Source organism: Diceros bicornis, chromosome 8 (genome assembly GCF_020826845.1).
Source record: "Diceros bicornis minor isolate mBicDic1 chromosome 8, mDicBic1.mat.cur, whole genome shotgun sequence".
Lineage (NCBI taxonomy): Eukaryota > Metazoa > Chordata > Mammalia > Perissodactyla > Rhinocerotidae > Diceros > Diceros bicornis.
In genome coordinates, this window is record NC_080747.1 from 77,934,638 (window position 1) to 77,959,181 (window position 24,544).

General features: G+C 38.4%; 1 protein-coding gene across 4 annotated transcripts in view; it reads left to right on the forward strand.

The window, feature by feature from the left end:
• PDLIM5 (PDZ and LIM domain 5) overlaps positions 1-24,544 on the forward strand; it is a 213,282-nt gene that overhangs the window by 178,011 nt on the left and 10,727 nt on the right. For 3 of the 4 annotated variants that reach the window (XM_058547520.1, XM_058547524.1, XM_058547522.1), the window contains one exon: positions 10,194-10,368. In XM_058547520.1, coding sequence (XP_058403503.1) covers positions 10,194-10,368 — 175 coding nt within the window. The remainder of the gene's footprint in view (positions 1-10,193; positions 10,369-24,544) is intronic. The other variant, XM_058547521.1, reaches the window with a different exon arrangement.

Consider the following 24,544-nt stretch of genomic DNA (forward strand, 5'->3'; position numbering starts at 1 on the left):
ATTTTTATTATTTCTCTCCTTCTGCTGGCTTTGGGCTTTGTTTGTTCTTCTTTTTCTAGTTCTGTTAGGTGTAATTTAAGGTTGCCTATTAGGGCTTTTTCTTGTTTGTTAAGGTGGGCTTGTATCGCTATGAGTTTCCCTCTCAGGACCGCTTTTGCTGCGTCCCATATGGTTTGATATGGCATGTTATCATTTTCGTTTGTTTCCAGATAGTTTTTGATTTCTCCTTTAATTTCATCAATGATCCATTGGTTGTTCAGTAGCATGTTGTTTAATCTCCACATTTTTGTCACTTTCCCAGTTTTTTTTTCCTGGTTCATTTCCAGTTTCATAGCCTTGTGGTCTGAAAAGATGCTTGTTATGATTTCAATCTTCTTAAATTTATTGAGGCTTGCTTTGTTTCCCAACATATGGTCTATCCTAGAGAATGTTCCATGCGCGCTTGAGAAGAATGTGTAGTCAGCTGTTTTTGGGTGGAGTGCTCTGTATATGTCTACTAGGTCCATCTCGTCCAGTTTTTCATTTAAGTCTAATATTTCTTTATTAACTTTTTGTCTGGATGATCTATCCATTGCTGTAAGTGGGGTGTTAAGATCCCCTACTATTATTGTGTTGTTGTTGATTTCTCCTTTTAGGTTTGTTAATAGTTGTTTTATGTACATTGGTGCTCCTATGTTGGGTGCATATATATTTATAAGTGATATGTCTTCTTGATGGAGTGTCCCTTTTATCATTATATATTTCCCTTCTTTGTCTTTCTTAACCTGTTTTATCTTGAAGTCTACTTTGTCTGATATGAGTATGGCAACACCTGCTTTCTTTTGTTTGCCATTAGCTTGGAGTATTGTCTTCCATCCTTTCACTCTGAGCCTGTGCTTGTCTTTAGTGCTAAGATGTGTTTCCTGAAGGCAGCATATTGTTGGGTCTTGCTTTTTAATCCATCCTGCCACTCTGTATCTTTTGATTGGAGAGTTCAATCCATTTACATTTAGGGTAATTATTGAAATATGAGGGTTGAATGTTGCTGTTTTGTCACTTATTTTCTGGTTCTTTTGCATTTCCTTTGTTTCTTGTCCCATTTGTTTTGGACTGCCAATTCAGTTTGGTTGTTCTGTCTTATGATTCTTCTAGTTTTCTCTTTGTTTATCATATGTGGTTTTAATTTGATTATTTGTTTAGTGGTTACCTTGAGGTTTGGGCGAAAAATCTTCTGTATGAGATAGTCCATTATCTGATAGCCTCCTATTTCCTTATACTAAGTCAATTCAGTCACTTTCCTCTTCCCCTTCTAAGTTGCTCTTGTTATACCTTATTCTATCTTGTGTTGTGGCTGTGTGTTTACAGTGATGAGGTTAAATTTATTTTTGGTGAATTTCTTCCTTTGATCTTTGAGTTTAGTATTTAAGTGGTTGCTAACCTATTCCGGTAAAGATCTACTATTTCTCTGATTTTGTCTACCTACTTTTCTCCTTACTCCAAGCTTTGTGTTCCCTTTCTCTTCTTGTTTTCAGGCCTGAGGGCCTTCTTGAGTATTTCTTGTAGTGGTGGTCTCGTGGCCATGAACTCCCTTAGCTTTTGTTTATCTGGGAGAGTTACTATTTCTCCATCATATTTGAAGGATATTTTTGCTGGATAGAGTATTCTTGGCTGAAAGTTTTTGTCTTTTAGTATTTTGAATATATCATTCCAGTCTCTTCTAGCCTGAAAAGTTTCTGTTGAGAAATCCGCTGAGAGCCTGATGGGAGTTCCTTTGTACGTTATTTTTTGTTTTTGTCTAGCTGCCCTTAATATTGTTTCTTTGTCGTTGACCCTGGCTAGCCTTACCACTAGGTGTCGTGGTGAAGTCCTTTGTCTGTTAATATATATAGGAGTCCTGTTGGCTTCGCTTACTAGTATTTCCTGCTCCTTCCCCAGATTTGGGAAATTTTCAGCTATTATTTCCTTGAATAGGCTCTCTGTTCCTCTTTCCCTCTCCTCTCCCTCAGGGATACCTATAATTCTTATGTTACATTTTCTAATAGAGTCCGATATTTCTCGGAGTCTTTCTTCATTTCTTTTTAGTCTTAGTTCTCTCTCTTCTTCCATCTGGAGTATATCTGTATTCCTATCCTCTAAAGTACTAATTCTTTCCTCCATATTGTCAACTCTGTTCTTTAAAGATTCCAGATTCTCCTTTATCTCCTCCATTGTGTTCTTCATCTCCATCAGCCCTGATAGGTTTTTCTTTATGATTTCAATCTCTTTTGTGAAGAAACTCCTAATCTCATTTAATTGTTTGTCTGTGTTGTCTCGTATTTCGTTGAGTGTTTTTATGATAGCTATTTTGAAATCTCTGTCATTTAGTTTATGGATTTCTGTGTCTTCGGGGTTGATTTCTGGGTGCTTGTCATTTTGTTTCTGGTCTGGTGATTTCATATATTTTTGCATTGTGGTTCCTGTGTTGGTTTTGATTTTCCTCATCCTGGAAGTCTCTGGTTGCAATTTCCACCTGCCGCCACTGTCTGGTGGTAAAGGGCTGTGTAGTCTAAGCCCCCTGCGCTCTGCCCCAGTTTTTCTGCTGCGATCCGCAGTTTTGTTTTGTTTCGTTTTGTTTCTTTTCCCCACTGCGATCCACGGGTCCAGTCCAGTTTATTCAGGTCTGCCTCGGACCGCTAGATCTGGTCGAGCTGCAGACTCCGGGTTGCGGGGAGGGGGGAGCTCTCTCTTTTGCCCTCTGGGTCCCTGACGTGGGAGGCTTCTCGTTTGCCCCTCTTTATCCGCTCTCTGGGTTGCTCAGATGTTGATGGTAGCCCTGTGGCTCCTCTGAGCCCTCTGTGCGGGAGTTTCCCACTGGCTGAGAGAGCCCGAAGAGCTACAGTTTCCCGCCGAGGGCCGCCCCTCCCCCCTCTCTGGGAGCCGCGCGGACCGGATCGCTGATCTGATGGGGAGGGAGCGGAGTTCTCCTGACCTCTCCCCACTTCCTCCGGGGGCCCAGCACGTTCCGCTCTCAGATGTGCGGCAGTGTGGATCCCTCCGCTCCAGCTTTTCACTGTCTGGGATTCCGTTGTTGGTTTGTGGCTGTTACTTTTGTTGTATTTTGTGGGGGAAGAATTCACGGGAAAGCTCACTCCGCCATGATGCTGACGTCACTCCTCCTCCTTCCCTTAGTTTTTGATGTTATAATTAAATGTTTGCTAGCCTATTCTGATAGAGAGCTGCAGTTTATCTGATTTTGTCTACCTATGTTTCTCCTTGCTCAAAGCTTTGGATCCCCTTTCTCTTTTTTTTTTTCAGGCATGGGGCCTTCTTGAGCATTTCTTGTAGTGGGGGTGTTGTGGCAATGAACTCTCTTAGCTTTTGTTTATCTGGGACAGTTATTATTTCTCCATCATATCTGAAGGACAGTTTTGCTGGATAGAATATTCTTGGCTGAAAGTTTTTGTCTTTCAGAATTTTGAATAAATTATTCCACTCTCTTCCAGCCTGTAGAGTTTCTGCCGAGAAATCGGCTGAGAGCCTGATTGGGATCCCTTTGTGTATATATATATATATTTTTTTTTTGGCTTGCTGCCCTTAATATCTTTTCTTTGTCATTGACTTTTGCCGGACTGTATGTCTTGGAGAGGGTCTTTTTATGTTGATATATTTAGGAGATCTCTTGACTTCATTCACTTGTATTTCCAGCTCCTTCCCCAGGTTTGGGAAGTTCTTAGTTATTATTTCTTTGAACAAGCTCTCTACTCCTTTTGCGCTTTCTTCTCCCTCTGGAATACCCTTAATCCTTATGTTGCATTTCCTAATTGATATTCCTAATATTTCTCAGAGAATTTCTTCATTTCTTTTTAATCTTAATTCTCTCTCCTCCTCCACCTGGAGCATTTCTACATTCATATCCTCAATAATGCTAATTCTTTCCTTGATATTATCAGCTCTGTTCTTTAAAGATTCCAGATTTTTCTTTATCTCTTCCATTGTGTTTTTCATCTCCAAGATTTCTGATTGGTTTTTCTTTATAGTTTCAGTCTCTTTTCTGAAGAAGTTCCTGATTTCATTGAATTGTCCATCTGTGTTTTCTTGTAATTCATTGAGCTTTTTCATGTTAGCTATTTTGAATTCTCTGTCATTTAGGTTATAAATTTCTGTGCCTTCTGGATTGATTTCTGGGTGCTTTTCATTTTCCTTCTGGTCTGGAGATTTAATATATTTTTGCATACTGCTTGAAGATGTGGGCTTATTTTTCCTCTTTCTGAAAATATCTGGTCGCAGCTTCCACCTGCTGCCACTAGGTGGGGGTCAAGAACTGTGTATTCTGAGCCCGCTGCACTACATGGGCACTCTGGCCCATGGGTTGTGCTGGGGCACCAGGCCAGGGGGGAGGGGCTCTTTCTTTTACCTGCCCAATCCTGACAGCTTTTTGTGCTTCCCTCACTGTCCGCTCTCCTGAGGTGCTAGCTTGATGAAGGCACCCCCACAACAGTTCAGTCCCCTCTGTATGGGAATTTCCCACAGGCTTATTGTGAGAGCTTAGAGAGCAACGGTTTTCACGCAGAGGGCCACCCCTCCCTCCCCTGCTGAGAGCCATGCAGTCTCAGAGGAGAGGGTCTCTTTCTTTCATCTGCCCGATCCTGGGGGCCTCTCGCATTTCCCTCACTATCTGTTCTCCTGGGGTGCTGGCTTGATGAAGGCACTCCCACAACAGTTCAGTCCCCTCTGTATGGGAATTTCCTACAGGCTGTGAGAGAACTTGGAGAGCGATGGTTTTCCCGTGGAGAGCTGGCCCTCGCCTCTGTCTCTGAGAGCCGTGCAGACCCAGTCCCAGGGTTGTTGTCCTTTGGGAAGGAGAGGAGTCCTCTTTACCTCCTTCCACTTCCTCCAGGGGTTCCAGCACCTTCACCATCAGACATGTATGGCTGTATGGGTCTCTCAGACGTCTTTCGTTTTGTGTGAATGTCCTCCGTTAGTATATGAATGTCTTTTTTGTTGTATCATAGAGGGGGAGAGTCTACGGGGGAAGCTCACTCCACCATGATGCTGACGTCACCCCTGTGCCCCTAATTTTTAAGAAGTGAACTAAAACTTCTCATAGATTGACTCCCTTGAATTCACATCATTGATTTGGAAAGGACCTAGTAGGTGGCATTCAAATCTCAGGATTCATTTCCTTTGATAGGGCCGTACTTCCCATTTTTAGGTTTTCTGGGTCCCCCAGTGTCCTTCCTATGACTCCTGAGGTTGGTACGGGTCACAACTCGACAGAATAGGCAGCAGAGCCACGTAGAGTCTTCTGTCCTCGTTTTTTAAGAGTTTATCATTGACTTAGGAAGGAAAAGATATTACAGGATATTGATAAACAGCAAATAAATTATACATACTGGGTTGTTATAGATGTTAAGAGCAGCAAAAGAGCACTTCTAGCTGGGATGGTTAGGGATCCTGGGGAAGAAAATGGAACTTCCGTGAGCCTTACAGAATGGAAAAACTATGAGTGGCAGTGGAGAAAGGGATATTTCATTGGCTGAGGGTCATAGAAGCAGAGTCTGGCATGACATGTCCAAGAGACAGTGGGTAGACTATAGCATAGTGTTTAAGAGCACAGATTCTAAAGCCAGATCGCCTGGGTTCAGGATTGCCCTTCATTTGCTGTGTGACGTTGGGCCAGTTTCTTAACCTCCCTTTGCCTCAGATAGAGTAAAAAAGTGGTACTAGTCGTGCCTAAATCATAGGGCTGTTGTAAGGATCTGAGAATAGTGCCTTTGAGTAGTGATGGCCTAAGTTAAATATTAAATAAGTATAATTGAAGAGGAGGAGGATGACAGGGATGTGGGTGAGCATCAAAGACAAGATTGTAAAGAAGATTGGGGTGAGCTCATTGAGGGACTGGACTGTTGGGACTGGACTGTCAGGACTGCGTATAGTTTGCAGTGAGGAGTTACCGAAGCTTTATAAGCAAGAAAATATGATCGGAGTAGTGTATTTGGAAAAATAATCTAGCAGAAAAGGTTGAAAAAGAGAAAGGCAGCAGAGAGACTGGTTAGGAGACTTGTAATTGTCTAGTTTTGAGGAATTCAAGACCAGGACTCAACGGATAGAGCATGGGTTTGGATTAAAAAGAAGGGACAGACCTTGGAAACCTTTATAGTGGAACAGTTGTTAGCATCTGGGGACTAACTGTCAGCAATGTAGGAGGCTGAGGGCTGTGCCAGAGTAAGTGGGAGAATCGAGACACATAGGAGTTCTTAGGAAGAGCTGGTAATGGTACAAGAAGATGAAATCCATTTTGCATGTCTTGAATTTAAAGACAAGAACAGAATTGGGCATTGAAAATGCATCTCTGGTGCTCCAAGAGAAATCAGGCCTGGAGATAGAAATTGAAGACCCACAGAGGACAGAGCTATGCTGTGTAAGTAAATGAAGTAACAAGGAAGAGAGTGTACAAAGTGAATATTACAGTAATTTTCTTTCCCATTTCTATAAGAGAAAGTGTGAGTCCAAGAGAATGAAAACATGTTCCTAGTCCAGTTGACTCACTTGAAGCATGGGCAATAGTAGAGTTCCCTGGCCTATAAAGTGCCATTTGACAGCTCAAGTGGCAGGCAGAGCACTGTAGGAGATGTGCTAAGTGTTTATAAACGGGGTTTCTGAAGCTTTGATTGCACATCATTGCAAACAGGCTTTAGTCTGGTGAGGGAGAGTTATCCTTTCAATCATCCTAATTAATCCTATCCAGTTCTAACCACACCTTTGATATGTATCCTGTCAACATGGACATATACATACATACACACACTCTGTTCATTTATTTTATTTATATGCTTTTCTTAAAAGTTGTTCCTTTTAAACAAGACAGGGGTGCCCATTCTCGCCACTCTTATTCAACATAGTACTGGATGTTCTGGCCAGAGCAATTAGGCAAGAAAAAGAAATAAAAGGAATCCAAATAGGCAATGAAGAAGTGAAACTCTCGCTGTTTTCAGACGACATGATTTTATATGTAGAAAATCCTAAAAAACCCATCAGAAAACTATTAGAAATAATCAAAACCTACAGCAAAGTTGCAAGGTACAAAATCAACTTAGAAAAATCAGTTGCATTTCTATACTCTAATAATGAACTGACAGAAAGAGAACTTAAGAAAACAATCCCATTTACAATCGCAACAAAAAGAATAAAATATCTAGGAATTAATTTAACCAAGGAGGTGAAAGGTCTATACAATGAAAACTATAAGATATTATTGAACGAAATCAGTGATGACATAAAGAAATGGAAAGATATCCCATGCACATGGATTGGAAGAATAAACATAGTCAAAATGTCCATGCTACCTAAAGCAATCTACACATTCAAGGCAATCCCAATCAGAATCTCAATGACATTCTTCACGGAAATAGAACAAAGTATCGTAAAATTCATATGGGGCAACAAAAGACCCCAAATAGCTAAAGCAATCCTGAGAAAAAAGAACAAAGCTGGAGGCATCACAATCCCTGACTTCAAAATATACTACAAAGCTATAATAATCAAGACAGCGTGGTACTGATACAAAAACAGACATACAGATCAATGGAACAGAATTGAAAGCCCAGAAATAAAACCACACATATATGGACAGCTACTCTTTGACAAAGAAGCTAAGAACATAGAATGGAGAAAGGAAAGTCTCTTCAATAAATGGTGCTGGGAAAACTGGACAGCCACGTGCAAAAGAATCAAAGTAGACCATTATCTTTTGCCATACACAAAAATTAACTCAAAATGGATCAAAGACTTGAAAGGAAGACCTGAAACTATAAAACTCCTGGAAGAAAGTATAGGCAGTACACTCTTGGACACTGGTCATAGAGGGATCTTTTTGAATTCCATGTCTACACGGAAAAGGGAAATACAAGATTAAATAAACAAGTGGGACTTCATCAGACTAAAGAGTTTCTGCAAGGCAAATGAAACGAGAATCAAAATGAAAAGACAACCCACTAGCTGGGAGAAAGTATTGGCAAAGCATATATCCCACAAGAGGTTAATCTTCGTAATATATCAAGAACTCACACAACTGAACAACAAAAAAACAAACAACTCAATCAAAAAATGTGCAGAGGCTATGAACAGACATTTTTCCAAGGAAGATATAGAGATGGCCAATAAGCACATGAAAAGATGTTCAACATCACAAATCATCAGGGAAACGCAAATCAAAACTACACTAAGATACCATCTTACACTGTGAGAATGGCTATAATCACCAAGACAAAAAATAACAAATGTTGGAGAGGATGTGGAGAAAAGGCAACCCTCATTCACTGCTGGTGGGAATGCAAACTGGTGCAGCCACTATGGAAAACAGTATGGAGAGTCCTCAAAAAATTAAAAATAGAATTACCTTATGATCCAGCTATCGCACTTCTGGTTATTTATCCAAAGAACTTGCAATCAATAATCCAAAGAGGCTTATGCACCCCTATGTTTATTGCATCATTATTCACTATAGCCAAGAAGTGGAAGCAACCCAAGTGTGCATTGACAGATGATTGGATAAAGATGATGTGGTATATATATATACAGTGGAATACTACTCAGCCATAAAAAAAAGACAAAATCGTCCCATTTGCAACAACGTAGATGGACCTGGAGGGTATTACATTAAGTGAAACAAGCCAGACAGAGAAAGACAAACACTGTATGACTTCATTCATATGTGAAATATAAACTAACACACAGACAGAGAGAACAGTTTGGTGGTTACCAGGGGGAAGAGAATTGAGGTGTGGGCACAAGAGGTGAAGGGGCACATTTATATGGTGACTGACAAATAATAATGTACAACTGGAATCTCACAATGTTATAAACTATTATGACATCAATTAAAAAAAGTTGTTCCTTTCAAACCTTTTCAATATATGCCTTTCTCTTCCATTGCATTTTAATTGCCTGTGGCTACTTTCCATTGGTTTTAGTCCCTCACAGTTCCCACATTCATTCATTTATGTCTTGATTCCAGTTTATTCATTCATTTATTCATTTCAGATACTGTATTAGTTGCTAGGGTGATGAATAAGACACAGTTCCTTCCATCTGGGAGTTTTCTATCTAGTTGGGGAAGAAAAGACACAAATATAGGTAGTAGAAGCAGTATAAGTCATGCACAAAAGATTATGAGTACATGGAAGAGAAACATTTAATCTAGATTATGTGGAGGGGACAGTGGGGAAAGGCAGTTTAGGGAGGATTTTTGGAGCAGTTGACTTCTGGGCTGAATCATAAACAGTAAGTCATGGTTACTAGGTAAATAGGAAGAAGGGTAGAGAAATGACAGTGAAGACAGCCTGTGCCTAGAAGGACCCATTCACAGGAAAAAGTGAGGCAGTTTGGTATTGCTGTAACGAGCAGAGAAAGGCAGAGAATGGTGAACAGTGAAGCTGTGGGGCAGGTGGAGGCCACTGAGGGACCTGTATGCAGTGCTTAGAAGCGTGGACTACATTCAGTGTTAAAGAACAAGGAGAGCCTTGAAATGCTTTATGCAGATTTGTGATGGGGTAAGGTTTCAGTCCTAGGTGGCAGTTGGGAGGATGAGTTTAAGGAGGACAACACATTTTGGTGGCTAGTCCGGGTGGGAGATATTGAGGATCTAAACCAGGACAGTATTGTAGGAATGGAGATGAGGGGCAGAATAAAGAACTATTTGTGATATAAAATCAGCAGGATCCCTTGAAACTGCAGAGGAGGGAGAGGAAGGCCGCACGATGATTGTTCTGTAGCTACCTTATATGACCGGGTGACTGATTTCACAGTCTGCTTAGAGAATACAGGAAGAGAGAGGAGTACAGTGAGTTCACTTTTGTTTTTATCTTCAACACTTAGAGATTTTATATATCTGGAGTTAAATCTAATTAATGGTTAGCAGAGATGTCTAGATGACTAGAAATACATCACTGTCGATATTCACCTTAACCATATCTCCTCTTGGAAGCAGAGGTGACTGTGCTTTTCCTACAGCACTCTGTGCAGTCATCTGTCATAACTCTTTCACGGTGTTGTAATCCTGGATTTTCTTTGCTGTTTATTTCTGTAGTCACGGTCCAGGGTTTGGTACGTAATCTCTCCATAAATGTGAGTGAGTATATAAGCAAGTGAATAGATTATTTATTAAAGTAAGATTATTAGAAAAAGTTTATATTTGGTTTATTCTCCTTCTGATTCTTCTGTGTTTTAACCCCCAGCAGCTTCCACTGGAAGAGTCTCAAACAGTGCCACTTCCCCGAGAGCAGCAGCACCAGCCAGCTCGGCCGAGGGGCAGCCCCCGCCAAGTGACCAGGACACTTTAGTGCAGAGAGCTGAGCACATTCCAGCAGGGAAGCGAACTCCAATGTGTGCCCACTGTAACCAGGTCATCAGGTTGGTTGGTTGTTTTTGAAGTTTTCTTGAAAGTACTTAATACCAATGTTGATTTTTTTTTTTAATATTCTGAAACATTTGAAATTTTATTAGTGAAAATATTCTTGCCATATTTCTATGTAATAGTTATTACTGAAGTAGGTGAATATGAATATATATATTTGTTAGAATCTATTTTAATGAAAAGTAGTTCTGGGCTCCGTGAAAATAAAACTGAAAATACCAATTTTGTCAGTTATTAATTCCTATCAGAACTCAGGAAAGATAATGATTAATCTAGCCTTTCAGAGAATAATAAAATTTTAAGACTTGAAGGGACCCTGAAGATGGTTTATCCGAACTTCATTATTTTACAAATTATAAAAGTGAGGACTTTCGTTTAGATGAAAAATAACTAGAGACATAAAATAAAGAACTTTGAGCCCTAGAGAAAAGAAATTGGATTTTCAAATACCTAAGCACTGAAAGATATAATTACCTTCAGATCTGTTCATAAATGCTTTAAATTTTAGATTAGGTCGTAACCTGCTTCTTGAAAATATTTTTTATCCAAACCTATTTTATTGTCTCTTAAATTCCAAGAAGGAAAAAAGGCCCAGAGATCTTAAATGAACATACTCTACTGGCACCTATTACATCTCTGAGCATTTCTTAACAAGTGGCTTTCACAATGTTATGAGGTAGAGGTGTGAATGTCGACTGCAGGGGTCCTACCAGTGGACCTTGTAGCCTCTTGGTAAGTGGCCTTGTGGGCGGTAACAAATGATCAGCTGACATGACTGCTCAAGCTCTCTCCTCAGTTTTCAGTTATCCTGTTTTGAAATAATTGAAACAATGGCTTCTCTAAAGTTGAATCAGGTTAAGACTTACTAGCATTTTCCACGCCTCTTACATAATTTTTGCATAGGATAATGTTTCTAGTTAAAATGGAGACAAAGAAGCCTCATTACTTTATTTAAACATAAATATTCTTCTTCTTAACCACTATTAAATAATAAATGTGTCAAGAACACAGCACACAGTATGCAATTAAAAATAAAATAGCTTTTGTATTTTAAAAGTAGTCTATGTCCGTTGTGACATTTCAAAAATATAGAAAAACAGAAAGCAAAAATAAAAGTTCATACATAATTTCACCTCCCAAGATAACCACTATTAGTATTTTAGTTCACACTTTTAAAACACACACATAAGGACAGATGTTGTTTTATAGAAATGGAATCATAATATAGTATTTTGTAAGCTGTTATTTTTCACTTATGTTGTGTTTTCTTCAGTGAGTACCTGTTTAATAAGAATTAGCCAGTGGCAGTGGTGGTCATAATGGTGGTTATGGGGAGAAGGAGAGAGTCAGTAGAGGTTTCCAAAGTCTAGCACAATGTCCAACACACAGAACGCATTCAGTGACCATGTGACCTGAGCAGATCATACGTGACTCCAGACCCGCTCATCGTTAAGGCCATAATATCAATTTGGTTAGAGTCATTTTCCTGACAGTACTACTATAAGGTTACTGCCTTACAGAAATATTTAAACTGTTACAAAATCTAATGTGGTACTGCTTTGTCCCCAAAGCGAAACAATGTTTTTAACTACTAACTGTATTTACTTGTTATATTTTTAGGTTTAATATTAATAAAATAAAAATAAGTTCTGACGTATCTGACTTGTTTCTGTGAGTTAGGACATTTTGGTTACCTAAACTGGTATTTGGGGATACGATATTCTGGATGAAAACCCCCTTTATGGAGACAGGAGTCGCAGCTGCTGTTTTTGTGCTGTTGTAAGCAAGTAATGACTGGATGGGTTAACAAAGTGTCAGACCTTATCAGTTGCTGATTTCATGTTGCCTGATTATCAAACTCTGTAACATCCTGTAATCACCACTACTAGCACATCTGAAAAACATAGGATGTAGAAAAATTGAGGATCAAAATAGAAATTACATTCCACACCAATATCTGCCTTGGTTTCAGTTTTAATGCTAAACCAAGATGTAATTTTAATGCACAATCTTCTTGCCATGTGAAATAAATACATATTATGTTAACAGTATGAATGGCCATCGCTTATTGCTCCCTCGTCTGTTAAATTTGCTATTGCTCTGGATTATACCAGCACTTGTTATCAGTTAAGCATTAAAGCTTCATTTCCTAGGGAAGTTAATAGGAATGGGGATTAGTTCATGTCAAGATCATATAACAGTAATTAACCTAGCACATTTGCTTGGTGCTCAAGTGCTACAGCAGCTTGAATAGATTGTGGTCAGTTCACAGACCTAGTCAAAGTATAATTCTAGTTCTTGGCCTTGGTGTCAGTATCACTTACCAAAGCAAAGAGGCATTAGATCAAGTGACATTCTCTTGGACACCTGTTTTAAAAACAAGCTGTAGTTGCAGGCTTGATAGTTCAATATAGAATACTAAAACCTGGCAAACTCTGAGAAGTTTAAGATTCTTTCATAATTTATATTGTTTTCCACAGTATAGTTTATATTATTTGTTTATAATTTATATTGTTTTATTTTGTATTTATTTTATAAATATTTCAAATTTTCAAAAACATTTTTAAAGAAAATATATTAATAATGGAAATCCACTTCGGTGGATTTTGTTTTGTTTTGTTTATCAAAGTTAATTGTTTTTGGAAAACCTCAGAAACCTGAATCACTGAATGTTAGTACTGAACTAGTTATCTCTTATGGAACATATTTAGCTTAAAATTCCATACATCATTTTATTTGGATCTAATGTTTAAAAATTTTTGGTTTATTTGAATCTCGAAAAGATTATGGATGTTTTGCCTAAATGATATTATTTAGGCATTACTTTGATTAGTTGCCTTTACAGATGGATAGGGAGTTACATTTTAGGAGATTTTACTGAAGCTTTAAGTTTGCTGTGGAACATTTCCAGTCCATTTATGATAGAAGTACCGTTCCTTCGACCCTTATACTCATGAATAGAGTGACAGTTGGCTGGTATAAAGGAAAACAGAAAATCAGGCTAATGTAGCCAAAACCACATTTTAGTTTCCCTCATAGAATGGGCTTATGAAAACTCTAGCTTATTTCTTGACTGTTACATCTAGTGGCATTAAAATCTATTGACCACTTGTATTACTCGGAGTTAAATGGACCATTCACGTTTAGCTTCTTATCATCTTTGGGAAATAAGTAAGGGATTTATGGTGCTTGAATTTCTTCTTAAATATGGAATGCTTAAAAAAATTAGCCACAATCCTATTGTTCTGTCTTTGCCCCAGTACAGCCCAGAGCAATCACATTCAGTCAACCCATTGTTTAATGCAGTAAGAGGGAATTTTAACATTATTGATTTGTTTCTTGCTCAGTGATTTTCAAACTTTGCTCATAAGCAGAGCCATCTCGGTTACCCCAAGCAGAGGCCCACGGAGTTTTTTGCCTGTCTCACTATCCATTTCAATCTCTGAGCACTCTTTTATTAATAGGTTTTATTTTCCCTTCTGGTTAAGATTTTACTTGAAAATAAAAGGTTTCTTGGCTTAATGTGTTAGCGCCTAAATTTAAGGAAACAGCCAGACACAGAGCAAGATTTATGAGCAAGACATAGACCAAGGTTTCAGATTTACTGTAGTGAAAAATGAGAATGAACACAAATCTTCAGCATCCGTAAGATGTAATATTACAGTGCCATTAAGATCCTGTTTTCAGATGATGATAATAATGATAATAATAATTGTTTAATGTGTTCTTAGCATATGCCGAATGTTACGCTAAAAATTTTACCTGAGTTCTCATTAAATTCTCATAACAACTCTGTGAGACCATTACTGTTATTGCCTTACTTTCATGGATGAGAAAATTGAGGACAGAGAAGCTACGTATTTGCTTGAAGTTACATTTGTAAATGAGAGAACCTGAATTTGAGCCCAGATCTGTCTAACTTTAAATTTTATTCATGCTTTTAACTACCACTATTTAGGAAAATGTTTATAGGATTATATTAGGATGAAAAAAGAAATACAGAACTCTAAATAAAGCATGGTTCTAATTTTGTGTTAAGAAAATAGACACCAAGATATATTAATATGTATAATATACATAACTTATGAACATATATACATATAATCATATATTCTACTGTATTGAATCAGGAAAAAAACGAACTTAAGCAGACCTACCTTAACTTAAGAGTGTGCCAATGTACTTTTCTTCATAATGTTTGAATGTATAAGCAAGAAAGAAGAAAGTAAATAATAGGTAGGTTGAACAGTTAAAAGTTCTTACCTCCCACCAAAATGACTTTGTACCACATACACACATTCTTAGACTCATATGGAAGACCTAGGTTCAGTTTCTCATCTAATGTAGAAATATAGTCATTTTATCAGCAACATTCATTGAGTATTTTGTGTGCCACTCCCTTTAGGCACCACTGATATAGAAATCAAAGACACACTCCCTTCCTTTATTCCCTATTATGGACTGAATTGTGGCCCCCTGAAATTCATAATGAATTTGAATAGGGTTGAAGTCCTAACCCCCAGAACCTCAGAATGTGACTATATTTGGGGATAGGGTCTTTAAAGAGGTAAAATGAAGTCATTAGGGTAGACCCTAATCCATATGACTGATGTCCTTATAAGAAGGAGGAGATTAGGATACAGACACACATAGATGGCCATCTACAAGCTAAGGAGAGAGGCCTTAGAAGAAGTTAACCCTGCCGACACCTTGATCTTCAACTTTTAACCTCCAAAATTGTGAAAAAATTAATTCCTGTTATTTAAGCTACCCATCTGTGGTACTTTGTTAAGGCAGCCCAAGCAAACCAATACAGTTACACACTAGTAAAAAATACAAACAAGCAAATCAACAACCGTATCAACATGGTAAATCTAATAGAGATACATCCAGAATCCTATTGGTGCAAAGAGCAGAGGTGGGGATTATCTAGCTTCAACAATCAGTTTCTTTTATTTGAAAGGAATGGCAAGCAATAGGTTCAATAATCTACTTATAAAACAATACTTTTATACAACAGATATCCATTGAAAACTTATCAAGTGTTAGCTAACGCTAAAGTGGTAATCATATTGCAATATATAAACATATCAAGCCAACACATTGTACACCTTAAACGTACACAATGTTATATGTCAATTATATCTCAATAAACAAAATAAATATTAAAGAAAAAAGAAAACTTATGTGTGCAAGTTGCCCTACCTGTATTCATGTATTTGTCATCTGATATAGAAGCTAAAGCCCTGGCTCAGATAACCCTAATGTAATAAAGTAAGTGTCCTGAGTGGTACGTAGTACCCTTATAGTAATATAAGGAATAAATGTGTACTACCTTATGTCCATACTAAGGAGTCCTGAATCATGGTACTTAGGAAAATTTATGAGATACCTGTAGGGTCCTAAATTGTCACAGTTGTAAAGTTGAAAAATTAATCTTGCCTCAGGAAAATATATTAATAATGGAAATCCATTTTGGTGATTTCGGTATCTATATATATATGATTCTTTTAATACCCAGGTCTCTCAGTTCCCTGACATCTTCTGCTTTAGTGATCCCCCTAGCCAACTTCAGCCACCAAATTTCAGTCATATCCTGGATGTTGTCTTTACCATTAACTGCAATTCCTCCATAATCTCATTTCTAAGCATGCCACTCTACTTCAACAACCACCTCCTATATTTTCACTCTCTCTTTATTACCTCAACTCCAACAATCTTTTGACCACCCCCAACCTCCCAGCAGCCTCTGATTCATTGATCCAAATACCTCTTCACTGTCCCTCAGGTCCCCATGTCCTCACTTCCCCTTTTATCCAGTCTGAATTCTGTAGTCAGTCATTATAATTAATACTCACTCTGTTGCATACACCCTGAATTCTTTTGCCCATCTCTCATTTCATCATATTCACTTAACTAAACCACTAGCCTGGATAAAATCAACTATGGTCTACTCTGTGCCCACACCTGAAAAGATGGATGTATCTGGAGGGAAACCTGCAACCACACTAACCAGTGTCACTTTATTTTATTTATTTATTTTTTCTGGAAAAGATTCGCCCTGAGCTAACATCTGTTGCCAGTCTTCCTCTCTCTGTTTTCTTTTTTCCCTCCCCAAAGCCCCAGTACATAGTTTTATATTCTAGTTGTGAGTCCTTCTAATTCTCTGTGAGTGGCTGCCACAACATGGGTACAGAACCAAACCCGGGCCACCAAAGCGGAGCGTGCTGAACTTTAACCACTAGGCCATCAGGGCTGGCCCTAAGCAGTGTCACTTTAAATTCATAAGTGTTAATCTCAGGTGTGTTCTTAATAGTGACAAAAGTCTGCCGTATTTCTCTAGTACGTTTACTTTCCCACTCTCCCAGAAAGCCATTTCATATCTTCTCCTTTCTCCTTAAACCTCCAGTACCTCCTTTCCTTTCCTCACTGTCAGCTGATGACCTTGATTGCTCTTTCATTCTTTCATGTAGGAAAGGGAACAAAAAAGACATATGACATAGAGAAAACAAAAAACAAAATGGTACTTGTAGATCCTCCCTTATCAGTAATTACATTAAATGTAAATAGATTAAACACTCTAATTCAAGCATAACGAATGGCAAAGTAGATAAAATCATGATCTGACTATATGCTGCCTATCATAGACACACTTTAGATTAAAAGATACAAATAGTAAAAGTAGAGGAAAAGATAAGATATATCATACAAATAGTAACCAAAAGAGAGCTGGAGTGACTATACTAATATCAGATAAAATGGGTGTTAAGAAAAAAGTTAATAGAGACAAAGAAGGACGTTTTATAATGATACAAAGTTCAATCCATCAAGAAAGTATAACAATTATAAACATATACTCATCTAACAACAGAACCTCAAAATACATGAAGCAAAAACTGGCAGAATAGAAGGGAACAACATAGACAATGCAATAATAATAGTTGGAAATTTCAGTACCCCACTTTCCATAACGGATGTAACGACTACACAGAAAGTCAACAAGACTTAGAAGCCTTGAACAATACTACATACTAGTATTAACAGACATCTTTAGAAAATCCTGTCTAACAACAGGAGAATATATATTCTTTTTAAGTGCACATGGAACATTCTCTCCAGAATAGACTATATATTGAGCCATAAAACAATTTTCAGTACATGTAAAAGGATTGAAGTCATACAAAGTATGTTCTCTGACAAGAATGGAATGAAATTAGAAGTTGATAACAGAAGGAAATGTGGGAAATTCACAAATACGTGGAAATTAAACAACACACTCCTAAATAACCAATGGGTCAGAAAAGACATCAGAAGGGAAATGAGAAAATACTTCCAGATGAATGAAAATGAAAACATATACCAAAACATTAAATGCAGCTTTATAAAGCAGTGCTTAGAGGGAAACTTATAGCTGCAACTGTCTATATTAAAGAAGAAAAAAGATCTCAAATAAATACATAACCTTCCATTTTAAGACACTAGAAAAAGAAGAGCAAACTAAATCTAAAGCAAGCAGAAGGAAGGAAATAATAAAGATTACAGTGGAAGTCAATAAAATAGAGAATTTTTTTTAAAATAGAGAATATCAATGAAATCAAAAGTTGGTTTTTTTAAAAGATCAGCAAAATTGACAAACCTATAGCTAAAGTAAAGAAAAAAAGTCTCAAATGACTAAAAATAACAAATTGTTCTCTCACAGTGGATCTGTGAGTCTGTGGGTCACAAGTCTGGGCATGGGTTAGCTGAATCCTTTGCTCAGAATCTGAACAGGCTGAAATCCAGGTGTCAGCTGAGCTGCAGTTCTTGTCTGGAGATCAGGGTCCTCTTCCAGGCTCATTTAGATTGTCGTCCAAATTCAGTTCCTTGCAGGTGTAGGTCTGAGGTACTCAGCTCCCAGAGTCCACCCCACCTTAGGGAGTTCACAACATGACGGCTTTCTTCCTCAGGGCCAGTGGGAGAGCATCTGCTGTTGCTTTTTACCTATTTTAGGGCTCACTTAGTAAGGCCAGGGCCCATCTAAGATAATCTCTCTTTATTAACTCAGTGTTGACTGATTAGGAACTCAATTACATCTACATAACCCTTTTTGCCATATAAAGTAACCTAATCACAGGAGTGATATCCCATCATATTCACAGGTCACACCCACACTCAAGGGGAGGGGATTATACAGGCCATGTACATGGAGGGCAGGAATCTTGGGGGCCATGTTAGAATTCTACCTTCCACACCTTCTCCTCTCCCTGTCCACCCCTTCTCAGTTAGTGGTAGCTCTGTTCTCTCAATTGCTTAGACCTCATGTGATCTATCAGCACATCCTTTTGGCTCTAACTTCTAAATACTTCCAGAATCTGAACACTTCTCACTGTTTCTACACCTACCACCCTGATCCAAGCCACTGTAATTTCTCACCTGGGGTATTGGAGTTGTTTTCTAACTAATCTGTCTGCTTTTGCCCCTGCCCTATACCTGTCTATTATCAACACAGTAGCTAGAGTAAGCTGATAAAACGTAAATCAGATCTTGTCACTCTTTTGCTCAAAACCCTATAATGGCTCCACTTTTGGTAGAAGTCAGAATCCTCACAGTGGCCTAAAGGCCCTACACAGTCCCCCACCCCCCACCTCCTTATTTCTATGTCCTTATTACTGGCTGATTTCCCCCTTGTTTCCTCTACTCCAGACACACTGGCCTTCTTGCTGTTTCTTGAACACCCCAGGTCCCTTCATCAGGCCCCTTCAATTGCTGTTTCCTTTGCCCGAATTCTCTTCCCCTAGGTAGGTGCAGAGCTCAGCGTCAGCTCCTTCAGGTCTTTACTCAAATATCAAGGGGTCGCTGGCCACCCTTTATAAATCCTCCCACCCCCACCCCTAGTCTCCCCATCTCCCCTGTCTGCTTCGTTTTACTCCTCAGCACTTCAACTCTAATGTACCAGATATTTTATGTGTCTTATTTGTTGTCTCTCTCCCGCATACTAGAACTTAAGTTCTGTGTGAGCAGGGTTTTTTCTGGCTTGTTTCCTGCCATGTTCTCTGCTTCTGGAACAGTGCCTGGCACATATCATTGCATGTAGTAAATATTTGTTCAGTTGATGAATTGACTTTTTAAAAGTATTTGGAGGAATGTATGATGTTAGGCTTGCCAAGTTGAAATTATATCCCACTTATTTGTCTTATTATATAGAATCACATTTCTCCTGCTTTTCTGATTTTATAATAACCTCAATATAAAGAACTGACTGTAATCATCTCCAATAAGCTTTTCAAAAAATTATCAATTAATATTACATTTTTTATAACTTGCTCTCTTTATTCACTATTATGTTTGGGCTCATTTTCACTGTGCATTTATTCTGGAGGAGCAAGTCATTTATGCCTTTAAATAAAAAACTATAGTTGGCCTCACAGCCTTTTAAATGCAATATATTTTTTTGTGTGTGTGAGGAAAATCAGCCCTGAGCTAACATCTATGCCAATCCTCCTCTTTTTGCTGAGGAAGACTGGCCCTGAGCTAACATCCGTGCCCATCTCCCTCCACTTTATGTGGGATGCCCCCACAGTATGGCCTGACAAGCGGTGTGTCGGTGCACGCCCGGGATCTGAACCTGGGCGGCCAGCAGCGGAGCGCGTGCACTTAACTGCTACACCACGGGGCCGGCCCCTAAATGCAATATTTTAAGGGGCTATGAATTAAAGATAATAGTCAATGAAAGTAGAACTATGGGTTTTTTTTGAGGAAGATTAGCTCTGAGCTAACATCTGTTGCCAATCCTCCTCTTTTTTGTTGAGGAAGATTGGCCCTGGGCTAACATCCGTGCCCATCTTCCTCCACTTTGTATGTGGGATGCTTGCCACAGCGTGGCTTGATAAGTGGTGCGTAGGTCCGCGCCCAGGATCCGAACCCACGAACCCCAGGCCACCTCAGTGGAGTGTACAAACTTAACCACTCCGCCACCGGGCCAGCCCTTAAATGTTCCACATTGGAAAGTTTGAGCATAATCCACTGGAAGTGAAAAATTAAGCATGTCAAAAATACAGTGTTTCTAAATTTTAGGAAGGATTGTTAATATCTCTAATTTCAAGAAAGATAGTCACTGTGTCTTACTCTCTTCTCTTCCTTGTGTGTCTTTGTGTATATTTGTGACTGTGTGTGCAATTTCTCCCAATAATCTTTTCTATTTCACTCTATTCTTCTAGTTATGTTGTTCTTAGACTGTTTACTCATGCCAGGCTCTTCCTAAAAGATGACTATATTATAAAACTGGCTTATACATATTTATTATATCTAGTTAAGTAGAATATCAGATTCCATATTTATTTTTCAGCACGTGTGTTCTTTTTTATGTGGCTTTGTTTTTAACTTTTGTTGATTGATTTCTTTTGATTTTTTTTTAAGTTCTTTTTTTGTTTTTACCTTCTATTGATGCAGTAACTTTTGATCGAATAAAATTTTAGTCTGTAGTGGCTGGGCCCTGGAGGACTCCAGCTTTACAGTTCGCCATCCACATGATCTAGGAAAATTGGCTAACTTCTCCAATGTTTTCTTCATCTATTTATAACGTTAATTTCTATCACTGAGGATTATTGTGAGAATTAAATAACAAAGGGAAGCAAAAAGTAAGCATTTAATTTTGAAGCTAAATCCCTGTTAGATTGTGCCTGTTGAAATTTGGAATTCCTTTCACCTTCCTGAGTGTTTGTAAGTGTTTCTTTTCCTCTGAACTCTTCTTTGGCATCCTTCCTTACCTTTCATTCTTTTTTTTTTTTTGGCATAAGTCTTGCAGAAGATAAACAGGGTAAATGTTTTATGCCACAGCTCTTCTTTCTCAGCCAATCAATGCTTTAACTCTCTCCCTCCCTTCCTTTATGAGTCAATGAGTATTTAGCAAGGGCTCACAGGGTGCACAGTACTATAAGAGGGAGCTGAATACTTAATTCCACTGTGCAGTTATCCAAGCGTGTCGTTCCAGTTCACAAATGGAAACCAAATCCTGCCTGGAACGAGAAGAACTTCTTCAGTGTTAATCCTGTGTTAATGAATTTGTTAAATTAGTCTCTGCTGACACAGAGAAGAGAGTATTTGTATGTATTTATATGTAAGAGATTTTATTGTTTAATCTATACATAACTTCAAGGGTATTGATGGGGAAAGATGCTCTTTCAGTGCAGCCAGGCAGTATCACTTTAGGCCAGTATCTGCACTCAGCGTGTCTGTTTAAGAAAGGAGATCTGGGGGCCAGGCCTGTGGCCTGATGGTTAAGTTCAGCACACTTCGGTGGCCCAGGCTCAGTTCCTGGGCATGGACCCTGCACCACTTGTCGGTGGCCATGCTGTGGCAGCAGGCCACATACAAAATAGAGGAATATTGGCACAGATGTTTGCTCAGGGCAGATCTTCCTCAGTCAAAAAAAAATGAAAAGAGATCTGGCAGAAGCAAGGGTCATTTTCAACTCCCTTTTTAAAGGTGCAGAGGGAGTTTCTTCACTGTTCTTAAGACCTTTCACTATTAAAATTTGGTAAAGAAATTAAGGAAATAAAGTTGTCCTTTCTGTGGATGATAGTTTTTATTTTTAGTGGACTCTATTCTAGAAAGCTGTTAAAAACATTGAAGAATACATGAAATATAAGAAAATCTAAATTACAAAAGGGAGCAAAAGAAGAATGAAAGTCACGGATGGGACCATTAAAATGAAGACTGGACAAAAATTTGTCACTGAGAGTGGACAAAACCTGCAATAATGACCTATGTACTTGCCTTTGGTTAGACTAAATTTGGCTTTAAGCCTTCTAGAAATCAACAAAAAAAGAAAGTTAATTTTGCAATTTACTATATGAGATAAAAATAAACCTGTTGCTCAAAAGAAGCAAAACTATTCTTGTTACAAAAACCTGAAAGAAATTTCCCTGAGGAGTCTGTGTGAAACTGACCTGAGTGACCACACAACACTCTCAGCAGTGCCCTGCAGGCAGGGCAAGGGTGACTGTCGTAGAGCTATTCCTGTGACAAGTGTCGCTCCAGACTGATGGTGTCACGCAGAGCGTTGGTCATTAAAGGAATGATTCTGTGGCCTGGGTCAGGCCCAATATGCTGTGATCGCAGAACCTGGTTCTCTGCTGGTCTGACTTGAGCTCAACACATATTTTAGGAAATCTAGAAAATGTTCCTTAATCAGTTGTTCTTAAATGTCTTCTTTTCTCAGATGAACTTTGTTAAATATTTGGTAGCACTGATAGACATGTTCCAGGAGTAAAGCTCTTTACTCCAGCTGTATACCAACACCTAATGCTTTAACTGGAGTTTGAGGTTGGATTGACTTATTCTGCAAACTGACAAGCTAAATAAGGACACGGGCCTTGAGGGGCCATCTAACCTTATGGATGAGCTGAAGATGTGCCCTGTTAAAAAATTCACCCAGCAAATTGTTTTGAATCTGCTCTAATGTCCAGACAAATGGTAGCATAAAACCCCAGAGTTCTCCCACACTCTATGTTATGGTCACGATAAATTTAGCCTGGCAGATTTTTCAAGCATGTATAACCAGATACCCACCTGGTGGAAAAGCTCAGAGCACTCATAAAGCTTTTTCTGGCTTTGAGCATTGTGATTCCTTGGTTTATCTCTGAAGGTAAACTACTTGCCAAATATTCACTGAGAAAATGAAATGAAGACACTTTTTAAGTAGGACTGTTATTTATAAACCACTTAAAAATTGAGAGACAACCTGCCAAAAGGAACATATTTGGTTACAGAATAGGTGATCTGTAGCCCTTATTTTTCTGGCAGGAATTAGTTAACAAAGGCATTCCTTGTTAGAGATAATAAAACTATAGTACCCTGACACTTAGAAAATAATAATAAACTACTTGTCTTAAATGCTAAGAGAGCCGCATGCACTAGCTTATACAAAGTGACATCATATTATTAAGAAGAAACAAGTTAGCAAAGAGTGAGACTAGCAAATATCCTCTTAGACCTCACAGAACACATTTTCATCATTCATCAAGAGCCTTTTTCCTTTCTTGACTCTTGCAGAATTAGGTGCTGGTTCTGAGTAAATATCAATGTATTTTCAAAGAATTTCCCTATGGGAAATGGTTACTAAATACCAAAGTTTATGTTATTGTCAAAGACTAAAAAATGCTTCGACTTTGTGATGCTCATTACAGTGATTTTTCCTATTAATAATCTGCCTAGAAGTCAGGTATCTGATGCCTGCTGACAATTACCCTGTGGTCCTCAGTGATGATAATTGATGGTAATGAGATCAGAGGCAGAATATCGGTTGACTAGAGCAGTGCACTAGAAATCAGGAAAGCCAGCTTCTGGCCTTCACTCACACAGTGATTTTATGACACATGTCATATCTTTTGAACATTCTGTATCTCAGCTTCTCCATCTGTTAAACTGAGTTCGTAATAACTGCCCTGGTCTATCTCACAGGAATGTTGCATGGACAAATTAGATAAGTGTAAAAGTGCCTTGGAGGTAAAGCCACTCTATGAATAAAAATTAGTGTGATGTAGCTACTGAAAAGTATGTTGCAGAGGCTAGAATGGTTCGTCTCTGCAGGCTTCATGACTAGATAAGGCTTCATAATGGATTCCAGTCAAGCAAACCAAACCCATCTTATCAGTTCCTGACTGTATAGTATTTAATGGAAAAAAATCTCATAATAAACACATGTTACCTTGATACAAATGTGCATTAAAAGTCAGTCATGTTTGAATTAAATAAAACCTTTCTAAGTAGCTTGAAACAATCCCTAACATCCAGTTTACAGTTTCTGTAGTCATTTTGGAGGGTGAGTATTTGATGTATGTAATAAAGTTGAGAAATAAGTATATGAAACAATGTGTGGGGAAGAGAAATTGACTAGAATGTTTTCTCAGGTAATAATTATTACTGTTTTTAAAACTCTGACATTACCAAATTGAAATTTTTCTTTTGTTTATTTTATAGAAATGTCAAATTCTCATGTCTGCCTAAACTATATATTTTTTTCTGGTTACTTCATTTTCTGTCAGAGTTAACATCCTCATTCTCAATCGTAATCATGACACAATGAGACAGGCTCGCTCCTTGCAGCTCAAGAATCATAACCACCAAATCTCTTGAAGACAGAAAAAAGTGGAGGCAATGGCCTTTCTTGAAGGAATCCCTTCAGCGCTCTAA